Raw genomic sequence first — 15,313 nt, 5'->3', positions numbered from 1 at the left:
ATTTGGGGCTCGTTTACATTCAGGGCAGGTCCCTGTTGGGGGCAGGTCCTGCTGGGGGGAGAGCTGCGGCGAGGGAGCCCAGGGCGTGTGCTGAGGGGGTGGCTGTGACTTTTGCAGTGAAAACCCCATGTTTTAGGGAACAGGGTAAAGGTACAGAGAAAAAACCTGGAAGGGCAGATGTGTGTATGCTCCAGTGGAATTTGTTTCTTACCGAGGAAACCGTGGCCTTCGGGGCGAGACGCTATCTGGGATGTGCAGAGCACAGTGCTAGCAGAAATACCACCCCGGTGTGCCATCACAGGAGAACCTTGGCACTTCGAAAATCACGCTTGAATACTTCTGTTTCCCACCCTCCTGTCCCTACACCTCTCCCAGCCCTGGCTGTGTGACGGCCGTGCTGAGCAGAGCCTAAACTCCGCACCCGTAACCCTTCTCTAGGACAGGTCTGTGTGGTTTGATGGGTAAAGCGCAGGAGACCATCAGCCCTTTCTCCAACCCTGCAATCCCACCTTTGTTCCCGGGAGTGGAGCAAGTCCAGGAATTTTTAGTGCTTGTTTTGTGTCGGTTTTAACCCTCCCATCTCTTTGCCAGCACCAGCTTTAAACCGCCCACAGGAGATATGCAGATAGGCACTCTCATTTCTCAGATGAGGCAGAAAAGATGTGAATGACTTGATTTTCCAAAGTGCCTGGCTCTGTCCGGCGGGGGCTCAGGGCATCCTGCCGTGCTCAACACCCCTCTGGATGAGGACACCAGTGCTACCATCCAAAATGACAGCAGGGAGCGGGTGACGGCAGTGGGGCTATGGCCGGGAGAGCCTGCCCTCTGGTTCACAGCTCGCAGCCCTACCCTTTTGTGCCTGCATTGATATTTTTGAACAAGCCCAAATCCCTCCGGTTCTCCCTGCTGTTAGCAAGTTTCCTCCCTCCCTTCTCCCCCCCAAACTCCTCGGTGAAAGGGTCAGATTAAACAAATGTGAAATCACAGGGAGGGCAGTGGGGAGGGAGGCGATTTCGCCCGACCCCTCTCGCAGCCCGTGCGATGCCGGTGAAGAAGGATGGAGGATGAGAGGCTTCGTGCCACTTCCCGGAGCCTCGGCAGCATTGCCACCGTGGGCACAGTGCCAGAAGATGGCTTCTGCCTCGTAATTGAATACGGATCTAAGGAAATTTCACTTTAGAGCGTATGATAGAAACCCTTCCCCGCGTGGGGAGATGGGAGCCCCGGAGCCGCGTGCCTCAAGCGAGATCCTGTCCGAGTTTGGCTGGGTTGGGACCAGGCTGGGTGCCCTCACCTCCCCTGTGGGTGCTGGTCCCAAGAGGAACTGGGGACTTCTCCGTGCCGCATCCCTATAAGTGGGTGCTGAGGAAGAGGAGGAGGCAGGGGGGAAGGTGGGGAGTTGGGGGGGGAGAAAAGAAAAGATCTGTGACAAAATCATGCGACACCCACGTAAATATTGTTTGTATGAATTGGGTCCTTCATCTTTTGTTAGCGGCAGCTTGTTAATTAACAGCAGATTAGTGCTGCTTTCTTCTGACACATGAATATATTTTGGGCTAGAAAATACTTGTACTCAATAAAACTGTGTGACTGAACAATTCAGAAAGTACCAGCGGAGCGCCGTAATGGATTCCCTTTTCATCCCCTCCCCCCTGCCTCCTCCTCCTCCTGCTCTAAATGCAAGCAGATTTCTGCAGTCTAGTGCAGAAGAGACATGTTAAACACAGCTAAATAAATCATGTTTACTCTTGGCGTTCTTGGTAGTGAAAAATCTGTTGGCTGTTTTTACTTCCTTATTTCTCAGCATTTGCTTCCTACCTGTTTTTGAGCCTGTGCCCAGAAATAGTAGTTTTGTCAAACGAGTGGATTATGCCAACCAGCAGTTCCCTCTGCCAAGGAAGCTGCTGGATCGCAAAACCTGGTGACTTCTTTCTTACGGTGACACTGAGATTCTCCCCCTTCCTCCCCCCACCCCCATATTAGTATATAAAATTAAAGTATTAAAATCTGGAGAAGGAGAAAACGTAACCAGATCCTGGCAGTTTAAAAGCCCAGATTAAGGAAAGTTTAACTTCTGTTCCAGAAGCCCTCCTTTAAGCTATTTGTGGAGGTGAAAGTGCTGGAGATAGCAATAATAGGAACCAGACATTTTCTCTTTCTCGTTATCATTCCATGTCCCATTCCCCCCACAAATGGGTGTGGGTTTTGTTTCAGCTGTTGGTTTTTTTTCCCCTCTATTTAGAGCTTTACAGCTGGGAGGGAGACATAACTAAGCTTTTATTTTAACCAAGTCGGCTCGCAAGCTCTGCTGGCAAGTGGGTGAACTCAGGTTTTGGGGCTGAATTCTGCTCCATACCCTGCACTCCTGAGTGGCCCCATGAACCTCTTGCTTGACTGAGGGCTGCTGATGAATGCAAATGTGAAAAAGCTGTGCAAAGCTATATCTGCATGTATATATTTTTATATATATATGTGGCACATCTTCCGTCGTCAGCAGAGCTACATTGTGTGGAGGGAAGCGTAGCCCAAAAGGTAACTAATGCCATTTTGATGCAATCTTGGGTATTAAGTGCCCCTCTTTGACCTCAAGTGGCAACTTTTTAGCCCGGACCATCCTCTTTGCTGCTGTTATCCCAGATGTCAGTGATCCCAGATGTGACTGTAACATGGATTATGAGCCTAGTGGACTCTCCCTGTTTGGTTTTAAAATTAGAAAAAAGATCCTTTTTCCCATCAGAGCTTTGCATGTATTTACTCTTTGATCACATTGGAAGGGCCTTATCCTGTCTCCAGAGGCGCTTTAGTTCTGCTTTCAGTGGTAACAGGGATCTGGCCCGTGCTGAATATTAGCATTTTAATGGCTTACTTAAAACCCCGTTGCTGGTACACTCACAGGGCTCCCGGCACGACGAAGGTCCAGCTCTGGGGTTTTGCAAAGCGATGTTGCAGGCTGCAATGCCTGCTGAAAGAGAGGAGTGGGGATGGCCCGTTTGTCATAGACTATTAGTATTGTCAATAATAACATGTCTACAGAAGCCAAATTAATTCCTTCTTCCCCTTTACTAAGTCCAAGAAATGCCAGATCAGTTTCAGAACAGGGGAAAAAATAAACAGAATCAAAGTTTGTATGTTATGATTCCTCTGAATTTCTGGTGGGAATACTCTGCGATAGAAATGATATTTCCACTGAGGCTTTGGCTGCCAGTTTGCTTAATTACATTAAATAGTGGTATAAACCTCGGCAGAACATAAACCTCTCTTACAGCCAGTCATTAGAATATTGAATCATAAGGAATAATGATACCAGCGCTAACGTGTTATAACAGTCTTTATTATATTAGTGATTGAAGTGTTATTTAAAAAATAAGGTTTGTTGTAGCGGTTTAGGTGTGCATGCATATTTTCTCTGATCACCTATTAAGAGACTGAAGACTGGATTTGAATTTATTACAGGGAAATAAAAAGCTTGCTTAGAGGAAGAGCTACTAGATCGCTGCTTATGATTTTACAATTTGATTCCGCTTGTCCTTAAGGAAGGTTCATAACGCTTACTTCAGAAATGCCATTTACATCTAGAAAATTAGGGTTAAAAGGACTACTTTGTTGAAACTAATTACAGGCTAGTTCAATTTTTTACTTGGTGACATTTTAGAGATTTTGCTTGTAATGCAAGAGGTTATAGAAAGATTTGGTTAGGCTGTGATATACAGCAATAAACTGCCGTTTGAGTGTATTGACATTTTCATCAGAAACAAAACAAAAACCTACTAGCCTTTATTTTACTGGGGTAATAGGTATAAATTTAATATCACTTCCTTATCCTGACCATGGATGTTTGAAGGAATTCTTTTGCTTAACCTCAGTTTGTACAGTATCTCTGTTTTGTAATTTTTTTTTCTTTATTTTTTTTTCTTGGTTGTGTGCTTTTTTGTTGTGTTTTGTTTTGTTTTTTGAATATACTTACCTGGGTAATCAACTTCAGCTTCCATTTTAAACAGATTTGATAATAAAAAGCCTTTTAGTGCTTTACACTTTTGTCTTATGGAGAAAGATGCTATTCCATACAAATAAGTGGGTGAATGAGTTATGGGGGGATCTGGTCTAGAAAAATATACCTCACAAAAGATGTAATGGATGTAGAATTATTCTTGGTTTCTTGGAGTTGGTTTGCTTGCAGTTGTGTGTCACACTGAAAGGAGTAAGGGGTTGCTTTTATGCCGTAGTTACGTTTTACCTCTCCTGGTGGAGGGTTCACTTATCCTTTTTAATTAGTGGTTGTGACTGGCCAAAATCTGCTCGGATCCAAGTCTTTGGGTGAAACTTTTCATTGTGCTATTTAGCAGCAGGATGGGGCACAGGTTCGCAACATGCTTCCTTGTGCAAATGAAACATCGGTTTATTATTTCCCTTTTTAACTTACATTATATTCTGAATTAGATTCCTAGTTGCTGGTTTATTTGTCTGCTTTCTTTCATTATTTAAAAGGTAGTTAATTTTCTAGCCTCTTTTCCATTCAGAGAGCATTATTTACTCAGTTGTGCTGGTGTCCAGTAAATTGAGGACTGAAGCTTTAGATTCTCAGGGTTCCCCTTGTTTGGTGGATTTTTTTACCATCTCCAGTTGATTGCTCCACTCATTTAATTTGACAGATTCAGTTATCAGACTTGGGCCCGATTGTACACGCGCAGCTGGATTGGTTTTCCCCTGAGAGATCCAAAACACAAAGGGAATCCTCATTTTAAAAATCTCTGTTGGTTCCTTCCCTGTCCACCCCAATCACTCTCCTTGCTTTGCTTGTTTAAGTTTGCTTGGTGTTAGTGAAATGCTCTGCTGAGTGTGAACATGCTCTGTGCACCAGGAGAAATTTGCAAATTATGAACGTGCACATTAGTGGGACCCCCCCTTCCCCCCAAACCCTGTTATCTTACTTGAAGTGTAATGCATGTATTCACACTAGGCAGGTAGCCTATTTTTCACATTGAAATTCAGCACTTACGAAGTGCCTCCACTTACACTGCTTTTTTGGCAAGGGGTGAGCCAAAAAAACAGGAGCTGTGATTCTCTCCCAAAGCTAATTGTGCCTGTGTATTAAGTTTGTCCATCTGTGCTTTGCAGGGACATCAGCATCACCTGATGGTCCTCCTTTGCATTTCCAGCACTGAAAGAGTTAACAGCGCTGCTGCTTAATATATTGCTGTTACAGACTCTTCTTAGTTTCCAGGACATTTAACGAAATCAGGTGGATGTCATTAGCTGATTTTCACAGATGGGGAGACTGAGGCACGGAGGGGCAGAGTGACTTCATCTGCCTCTCTTTCCCCAGGTTCCCTCCCCTTCCAGGAATTGTTTTTGCTACCAAACAGCTGAAGAGCTGCTAAAGCCTCCTCCTGCCTCATTCCAACAGTGATTTATTTTTTTTTTTTTTTTAGCGTGGGCTAGGGATAAAATTCAAAAATACTAGTAGAAGGCAAACTTCGGAGCAATGAAGAGATACTTAGCTGAGCAGCAAATCCTGCTGTTGTTTTTTCCAGAGGCCGTATTCTGCCCGAGGATAGGTGTGTGCAGGTGGAAGCAGGGCTCGCTCCCAAGAGGCCAAGGCAGAGGAGAAGCTTTTACTGACTCCTTCCTATCTGGGGCTTTTCCCTGGCCACTTCACTTCCTCGGTTTTAGCCTCTTGACCATGCTCTTGTGGTCAAGCCCTCAGATTATTTATAGTGGTATTTCTTTCTCTAGCTGCCTGGATGTATTATTTTGCCCTTTGGAAACAGCTCGTTTCATCCACTGAGTTCCTTTATTAATTCCAGGGCCTGTTAAATCGTTGCAATTGTCTGTTGGGGTGGTTGTATGTTTCAGTTGCATCAGGAATATTTGCTGGTATATGGAAATATTCACGGTATAATCATGACTAAAAATTTTAATCCCCATAAGGATTTTTACAGCCGTTGAAACTTCCCAGGACTTAATTACAAGAGTTGGGGAACAAACTTGGGAAAATTGATGAACTGTTTATTGTCAACCCTTTATGTTTTTTTGGGAAACAAACTCCACAAATCAGGGTGATTATTGTTATTTGTTAGTTTATTGCGGTAGCTTCTGGACATGGCAGCTCAGATCAGGGCACCATTGTGTTAGACGCTCTGCAGCCTTGGAGGGAGAACCAGGCTCTGCTTGGAAGCGTTTTGGGGCTGAACAGACCAGGCAGGCAAAGGGTGGGAAGGGGAACACTGAGCTCCAGGAGGGCACTACACCCTTCCCAGCCCAGAGCCCTGCCTGCAAGACCTCCTGAGATGAGAAAACGCCCTTGTTTCCTATGTTATATCACATTTGTTGACGTGCTCTTTTAGGCCCAATCCTGCCCTTGTTTCCGCTGCTTTTGCTCCTGGTTGCTCTCAGAGCAGAGGGTTATGGTCCTCCTTGCGTTGGTGGGGTGGGCAGAAGGCATGGCGGGAGGAAGTGATGAATGCAGCCTTGGGGTGGGCAAGAGTCTTTTTTCTCGTGTGGTTATTTGGAGTGAGCCGAGATATTTTCGGTTTTGTTGCTTAGCTTCATATTCAAAGCACAGACAAGGGAGCAGGTTTGGATGAGCATCAGGTGGGAAGGGGAGCAGGAGCCCCCACAGGATCCTGGCTCATAGGGATGCTGCCGTGTGGCACCTGTCCCACCCTCGCCCCAGAGCTGGTCCAGCAACAGCCCACCCCCCCATTTCCTAAAATTTGGGTCTTGGCACTGCATAAACAATCTTGCAGGCATAGCGTGGGCTACGTCTGGGAATCCACATGGTCTCTTTACTTTAGGTAAGTAAAAATCTCCACAGCCTGCCCTTCATGTCTGAGCCTCCAGAATACCATGCACAAATATGTGGACGACCTAAAATGTGGATTTTTATGCAGTGAGAAGAGTTGCATTCTCAAAACAGGATATTTAGATAAATTAGGATATTTATTAACCACACGGGGTGTTCCAAGTTCAGTTTATTTATCTTTGTAAAGTGCTTCCAGATCTTTGCGTGGAAGGCAATAGAGAAATGAAAGGCGTATTATTATTATTATTGTTATTATTGTTGTTGTTGTTATTATTATTATTATTACAGCATCTAACTACTGACAGGCAACCACAGCTGCACGCTCAATTCAAGCCACTTAAATTTAGGGGCTGATTTTTACAATATTGACTCTTAATACTTTTTCCCATTGACTCCATATGCTGAAATGTGTGTTCACCTGCCCTGCTGAAGTATCATTATTCTCCAGAAATATGTAAATGGGGTGCTTTTAAAGAAAGGAAGAAAATGTGGCATAAATATTAAGCATTCACATTTATATGGTAGAACTCAACTGCCATTTAAGAAGGGCTCCAAAGCAACCAACTATATGAGATGGTAGTTGCTTCTCTGTCATTAAAAAAGAAAATGCATTGATTAAAATAAAGCCAAGGAATCTCATAGACAAAGGATAACATTTATGGTGTTCAAGGGTCTGACACGAGCTATGACCAGCCCAGGAAATGGAGAGCTGAGTTTCACAGTCGAGCGCTGTGATCGGCGCGGTTGTGCACGGCCGCTGCCGCCTGTGTGTTGTGTAATATCACACTTCACCCGCCTACGCACACCTAGAGACAACAGGCATCTTCAAAAGGTCTCGGCATTATTCAGAGGAAAGACTCCCAGCAATACCCCTGCATGGTGTTTAACCTTATCTTTACTTACGTTTAGGTGTTTCTCTATTTTTTTCCTCCTTCCTTTTTTCTCCCCCTTCCCCCCTTTTCTTTCCTGTTGTACGTCGATAGTGGGTATTTTTGTATCTCCAAAAATGGAGCAGATATGGGGGGAAAAATCCCATTAGCTCCATGATGTGTTTTCACGGCAGCTCTGAAGGTTCCAGTCATGGCAGTTTTGTGCATTTTGTAGCATTGTCCTCATGCTGTTATTATTATTACTATTATTTTTTTTCTTAAAGTAGAGTTGAAATGTTACATTCTGAAGACACCAGCTAATTATTAAATGGTACCTAGACTATGCTTTCTTTAGATTTTTAAATAGGAAATAATTAACCAGAGGTTTTAAAGATTTGCAGAAAGCCAAACAGGCCTGTGAAACTCCAGGATCTAATAACAAAGAAGGTGAGTCGGTTTTCCAATGCCCTAAGAGTTTGAAGACATCCTTACTCTGTTTTTTGAGTAACAGAAAGAGCACAACCAGATTGCATCCTGGTATAAGGTAGCCCTGAAGTTAACTGGTTTTCCAAAAAAGAAAAAAAAAAAAAGGATGTCACTGGCTGCTAATTAGATGTATTTTAACTGCAAAGTCATTTTAGCAGCTAATATTGTTATTATGTGCTTCAGTGTGAATCCTTAGTGAAGCTATTAAACTGTGAGAGCCTGAACTTATCAGACATTTTGTAATGTGGCTGAATTTTGTATCTCTGTTCAGAAACCTGGGGGGGAGCGGAGGACCTTTCTGGCTCAGACACGGAAAACACATTTCTTACCAACTGATTACCCGGGTGGGCAGCTGAGACCTATTTCCACCCTCCTTTGGCACTTTTTTGATTTTACCTTTTTTTTTCCCCCCCTGGCAATAATATTTCTTCTTTCTGCTGCCCTCCCTCACTCCCCTCCCAGACAGCGGTCAGGACCCGCAGTGCACTGTCTAGCCAAGGAAAGGGGTTTAGTGGTGGTGAGTGGTCTCAGGTATTTCAGGATACTTTTGACTCCTGCCTGTGGTATACAACAAGTTGGCGGTTCTCGGTAGCCGCTAGGCTCTCAGCATCAGGCAGGCTCCTGCTTTTGAAAAGCAATAGCCCACAGCAGACAGTGGACTTTTAGCCATCATTTTCCTATCGGTTTCTCACCCAGGATTCTTACTTTGTAATTGCTGGGTTGGGATTCTCAGGATTTGGATTTCTCCCCCCCCCCCCGTCTTATTGCATCAGTTGCTTTTATTCTCCTTTGCACTCTAAAACAAAGTGTCTGATACAATATCCAAAGTGATGAAAAAGAAGGGGATTTTTCCCCCCTTTATTTGCTCAGATTTGAATTGGGTTATCTGCCTATCTTGTTTATGAAATTTTGTGCTGTCTTTTCTGCACAGACTGTGACTCCCAAATCTTCCACAGCTCCATTTCCATATTCCTGCGTGCTTGTTCTTTGTTAATCACTTGGCAAGCGCTTATTTGAATATTAAAAATTTCTTTAATCATCAAAGGCAGGAGCACAGCTTCATGAATATTCATATTTTTTTCCTCCTCAGACTGGATTCTAGTTCATTACCCTGCAGTAAAGCCAAACAGTCATCAATCGCGCTCATTACAGCCGCTGGCGTTTTGATTGGCTGCCTGCTGCTGGTAGCCCGCGTCCCCCATCCTCCCGCTCTCCTCCATGAGCTGTCGTGTACCTGCCAACAACAACAAAAAAAAATATATCAACAATGCAAGAATAAATTTCTCCAGTTGAAAAACAACTTTGCAAACTTGTCAAACAGTCCTCGTCACTTTTTTTTTTTTTTGGGGGGGGGGGGTTACACCAAAAAATTAAAAAAAAAAAATTAGAAGGGAGAAACTTGAGCTTTAGAGATGAATATTTGTCAAGAGAGTTGACGTAAGTTTCATTTGCATAATGACTTTGTACTTCTGCATTAATAAAATTTGCATATGAAGCCATGTTAATTACTCCTGATCATGCTTTTTGCATTCATGCATAGTAATTTTCTCCGACTTGTGAGAATTAATGTCTTGGCATGGGGGGAGGAAGGGGGGGAGTTGGGGTACTGTCAAATTTCTGTGCCAGTGCCCCTCACTCACACTCTTTCTCCTTCTTGCTCACCATGTCGCTGTTCTTGATCTATGACTCATTTATGCATTATCATTTGAAATTCTTGGGAGAAAGAAATGTATCAATTCAAAGGGAATCCTTGCCTGCCAAAAAAAAAAAATAAAAAAATCCCTGAGCAAAATGTAACAAAAAAATCCTTGCCCTGCCCTCCTTCTTCTTTCCCCGGTGCAGTCTTTCCATTTCCAGCTTGAGCAAAGTTTTAATCTTAGCATCGTGAGTCGGTGCAGGGGAACTGCTCCAACACTGCTGTGTGTGTGCTGGGGGAAGAGGTAAAGGCTGGTGTGCAGGTGTGTCTGGCTGAGCGCCGGACGCCGGGTGTGAGGGTGGATAATACCCTGTCTGCCTGTACCACCGAGTCCTCCTGCCTTTCCTGGGGGATGCCGTGTGTGGCTGTCGCTTGCAGGGTGTGCATGCATTGCTCTGCTCGCTGCTGTTGGAAATGTTTGTGCCTCTGTGTGTGTACGTATTTGTGCTTGCGCACATTTGCTTCATCCATGCTTTTGGTGTCTGTGTAAAAAGACATGGTAGGAAGATAATAATGTCAGGTAGGAAAAGTCTGTGTCGTGTAATACAGATGAGAGAACTTCTTTTAGGAAAAGCTTGGAAAAAAAATCTGCTGGAAAGATTAGTGAATAGATCTGTCTTTCACTTTTGGATGTGTCTATTCAAGGCTGCTGCAATGTTAAATGTAAAACCCATCTAAAAACATCTGCAATGCTCTCCCTGAACATGACGGGCACAGGGCAGGGAGGAGGCTGCAGCCTGCACTCTGAATTTGTAGCCATACGCTGTTTGAACAGATGTTTTTCTTTTTATTGAAAGAGAGTTTTTTAATAATGGAACCGAGCTTTAGTCTCTAACCAGCTATTGATTGATTTTCCATCACCAGACAGGCACAGAGAGACACTCGGAAGAACTCGGTTTGTGCCCTGTTAAGTGGCTTAGATGTCTGCCTGTGTACCTGCCGGTCTGCCTGTGCACAGACACGCGCCCCAGCACCCACCCAGGCAAGCACACAACACCCCAGGGTACCACCAGCTACACAGCTACGTGTAGCTGCTTTTACAGGTGACATGAGACGTAAAGTAAGATCTCTTAAATTAAGATCAGGTCCCCTGCTCTGAACCAGGCTGAGGTGGGACATTGCGAATGCTGCTTGCAGCTCCAGCTTTGTGCTTTGCTCAGGGACTTTTCTGCAGATGTGCCAGAGGAGTGTGGTGTTTTACATATACCATATCATATGGCCAGTCATGCCTAGGCTCAGGGAGAGGGACAACAAAAGGATGCAATTTATGCCTTGATTGTGGCTTTTGTCATGTTCATCTAGGCTCTTATGCTCCTTTCCATCTTCTGGGGTCATGTCCAATTTACCTTATTTTCTTCTTTGCAAGTTTAAAAATAGCAGAGAGCAAAAAAATTACTCTTAGTGGTGCCTGGGAGTCAACATAACCTGTGAGCTACTGCCATGTACAGGCACTGACTATATGCTGAGCCTGCATATAGTCCTTTACCATCAGCAATGCAGAGCTTTTACTTACATGGTGACAGTCCCTGTTCATGTTTCACACTCATGCTACGTGCAAAACTCCCCTTCACATCCATGCAGAATGAATGCAGAATATGTAATTGAGATCTGCAGTGCAGGTGAATGATTCCCCAGTGCTGGCCCAAGAGGAAAATTGAACCTCACACGTTGTGTCAGCGATGTCCGAGAGACACAGAGCTGCATGTGTGTGTCCACTCACCCCAAGTCAGATCGTATTTTTGCCTCTAAGATTGCAGTATAGTTCTTGTGGTCTGCTTTCCTTCAGTGCCAGTTGTGGCTGTGCTCCTTGTGACAGTCAGGGGCTTGCAGGAGTGTTTTCTTTTTGAAACCTGTGTGCAACATGATGTGGTTGGTCGGCTGTAGAATTCCAGACACTGGCTCCCCTCCCTCGCCCGGTGCTGTGTAGGTTGAGCAGAAAACTCTCAGCACCACCTTAGGATACCATCTGTCTATCTACCTATATCCGTTTATCTTTTAATCTGTTGGTTCGTTTTGTGTTTGTCCGTCACCTGTAGCACTTAAGTTGAGGAATGATAGAGCCCCTGTCTTAATTTTCAACTTCAAATAGAGCCTTTATGGGGAAGAAATCCCACAGAAGAAGAGCTGGAAATATAAAACGTGGGCATGTTCCTAGCAGACACAACCTGAGGGTTTCTGAGCAATGCTCTTATTCTTTCCATAGCTATGAAGAGATATCACATACCTAATGGTGCAGCACTCCTTTTCTCCATGCCTTTCCCTGAGGCCAGTGGATACGATTTCCCTCTTCATCATTTGCCACTCGATCTGATTCTATAGGACTGTCCTGGTTTGCGACAAAAAAGCAAACCCTAAAGTGGCAGCAAAGAGGAGGAGGAATCATCTGTTTTGACTTTGCTTGTAGGGGCAGATGCAGCCTCCTGGTCTGGCAGCCCTATGATCTTTGTCTCTTAGCACTGGACTTGGGAGTGGTGGTGGGACTCCCTGAGGATCTGCCAGAGTCTCTCTTTGTCCGTTCTTCTTCTTCCTGCTTACCAACATCATACACCATACATCAAAGGACAGAAAAGGATCTTCTGAATGATATGTTCAGTTCCATCCCTTCACTGGCAGCTGGTTTATATAGTCCTTCCCATAAATTTGTTAGGCACCTTGTTAAAGCGGATTGCTGGCTTGACCACAATACCTTTGTTGGAAGGCTCTTGCAGGATCCCTTTGCTCAGATGGTTAGAAACCTCCTATCTGAAACCTTAATTCCCTTTCCACACTAGAGGAGGCATATTGGACAGGAGCAGGGAGGACCTCTGTGTACCTACTTGGTGAGCTCTTAGCATCTTCTCAGATGGTTCAGGGCTGTGCAGATTTTATCAAATTCATTGCCAGTGGAAAGATGGGACCCACCAGGACACAGAAGCGTTGCTCTCCTGTTGCTCTCAGGGTAGTGTTGGACCTGTGCACCTCCCATTAAAACCCCCATGCAGTTGTGGTTGATGGTGCACTTGGTGGGTATCATACAGTTTCTCTGTGTGATAAGCTCCCTGAAGACCTGTAGTACGTCACCATGGTGTGCAGAGGGCCAAGCGACTGCAGGACCTGTGCCTATAGTCGTGGCCACAGGCTTCCAGATGTAACCTGTGGCCCTACTCTGAATCCTGATTTCAAGCTCACAACTTTCCCAGCAAGGATGACTGCCCAGGTGGCTCAACATAGCCTATGCTAGCCTAGTTATTTTTATAATATTAGGAATATAAGATACAATTCTTAAATTATTGGAGGAAATTTTTATTACTTTTTGCTTGTCCCATGAAAAAAACATTATTCATGTATGTTACAGTGGCAGTAGACACACACAGAAATCAATTCTGACATCAGTTTCCACATACCTAGGGCACAGTCCTGTCTGAAATGCAATGTCAGTATGATCTGGATGGTAGTTTTCATTACCTGCTTGTGTAGTACTTCCAGGGAGATCAAACAGTTCCAAAAGCCAAGCAACTGAGCCCCCAAAATAAAAAATCCTTCCTCGTCCCACGAGCCACAGAGATGGCTTCTATTTAAAACCAGTCCTCACAAAAGAGCACAAATTTTATCCTTGATGCTTGAAGCTCAAGTATTTACACAGGGAATTTAGACTCTTCACTTGTGGTTTTGGCAAAAGCTTCACACAAATGTTTTGCACTGGTGGTCTCTTAGCCATTTAAGATAAACGACAAAATCAAATGCAGTCCTTGCAGACTGGAGCGCTGGATGCTGTGCCAAGGATGAAGTATCCCCGTTTGCCTCACATGTGTAGCTGTCAGATCAACATGCAGGCCTAGTTTCCGAATTGGGACTCTTGAGGTGGAGAGGCTCCCTCAGAAAATGTTGTTTTTTTAGGGTTGGAAGGAGCGTGGATAAATACTTCTCCTTGCTGCCACAGTATAAGCTCCCTTAGAAAATACTGCCTTTCTAGGGTTGTATTTCTGCTTGCTGCCAGGGTGTTTGCATGTATCTACAAGGCACTCACATATGCACAGACAGAATTGCTAGCATTAAAAAAAAAAAAGCATTTGACAGAAGATACCCCACAATTAACACACATATTTCCTGATCTCAATACAGGGGGAAACTGTGGTTTCTGATCTACCACTGTGCGGTAACTGTTGGCAAATGCCAGCTTTTTAATGGCCACCACTCCACCACATATCTTCATTTAGAAACTGCCCTTGATTAGTAGCTACCCTTTATTTAACAATTAAGTGGCAGGCATAGTTTTAAATGAAGGGGGTGGGATTCTCGGTGGATGTAAAGTGGTGCCGTTCGCTCAACTTCCCTTTAAACTCTGCTAATTTGTGCCAGCCAAAAGTGCAGCTCCTACCAGGTTCTGTGTGTGTGTGTGTGTTTGTGTATATCTGTATTTGTGCAGGTGTATATTGATATTGAAGACCTGTATCTTAGTTTTTCAAAACCATGGAGCTCAGTCTGGACTAGTGCCAGGAGGAGCGAGTGTTTCCAGTGGAGCAGGAGAAAACTCTTAAATACAGCTTTTAAACGGCAGGTGAATCCTAGAGGGGTTAAAAATGAATAATACGGTCGGAGGTTACAATATCATCTTTTAGCTACCAGGAAAAAAGGTTGCTCCCTTCTTCTCAGGCTCGATAGGGAAGCAGCCTGTGTAATCGGGGCATGCAAAATGCACAACTGGCCGCAGCTCAAGCGGGAAGGCGGCTCAGCGGCCGCCAGCGCTTCCTTCTGGGAGCCCGGCTCCTGGCACCTCACTGAAGCCATTTGAGCTCTAAGTCACCGCGCTTTGTCCGGGCTGGTGTGTGGAGCCCGCTTCAGCGCCGGCTCGGCAGAAAGCCTGCCCAGTTTCGTGTCGGCTCAGTGCATTAACACAGCCGTAAAACAATAATCCCCCTTTTGATTCCATCCCTCACAGCAAGCGCCGGTGGCGACGTCCGCCGCCTCCGGTGCTGCTCCATGCCAGGGCCAGCCGTCCCCCCTACTTTGCCCCTCTCTGTGCCCCCCCCACAGACCCCTGCCCAGGTTCACGGGTCCCCCAGGTCTCTTCTTGCTCTCCCCTTCCCCGACGTGAGCCCACCAGCCTCAGCCGGGCCTGGAGAGGGCTTCAGACCCAGCATGTCGTGCGTTAGGCAGCCAGCCCCCACCTCGCCTGTTTGCCCTGATGATGCCTCCTCTGTCCCTTCAAACTTAGATCCGACTGACAGTTTTTTCTATTGTTTTTTCTCCAGGGCCGTCCAGGCCTGCAAACCTGCCGGGGGCTCCCATAGCTGCCTCCTCCCACCCTCACACATCCGTGATCACGTCACCTCTCCGCGCACTGGCCTCCCTCCCGCCCTGCCTTAGCCTGCCCTGCTGTGGTGCACGTGCAGTCTCAGTTGGCGGGACTCAGACTGAGATTCAGACTGAGACGTCAGGCACATTTGGATGTCATTGTCAGTTGTCAGGTAATAGAAACGT

The 15,313-nt window shown here is 45.3% G+C and overlaps 1 protein-coding gene across 4 annotated transcripts in view; it reads left to right on the top strand.

The window, feature by feature from the left end:
• The window catches only part of BCL11B (B-cell CLL/lymphoma 11B (zinc finger protein)), a 95,805-nt gene that overhangs the window by 26,766 nt on the left and 53,726 nt on the right, over window positions 1–15,313 (top strand). For 2 of the 4 annotated variants that reach the window (XM_014957674.1, XM_014957673.1), the window contains exon 3: window positions 15,085–15,300. The exons of the other annotated variants lie outside the window; for them this stretch is intronic. In XM_014957674.1, coding sequence (XP_014813160.1) covers window positions 15,085–15,300 — 216 coding nt within the window. The remainder of the gene's footprint in view (window positions 1–15,084; window positions 15,301–15,313) is intronic. 4 annotated transcript variants of the gene reach the window in all.

Source organism: Calidris pugnax, unplaced genomic scaffold (genome assembly GCF_001431845.1).
Source record: "Calidris pugnax isolate Ruff unplaced genomic scaffold, ASM143184v1 scaffold211, whole genome shotgun sequence".
NCBI lineage: Eukaryota > Metazoa > Chordata > Aves > Charadriiformes > Scolopacidae > Calidris > Calidris pugnax.
The sequence above is the reverse complement of the archived record's forward strand: the minus strand, read 5'-3'. Positions and strand labels throughout refer to the sequence as shown.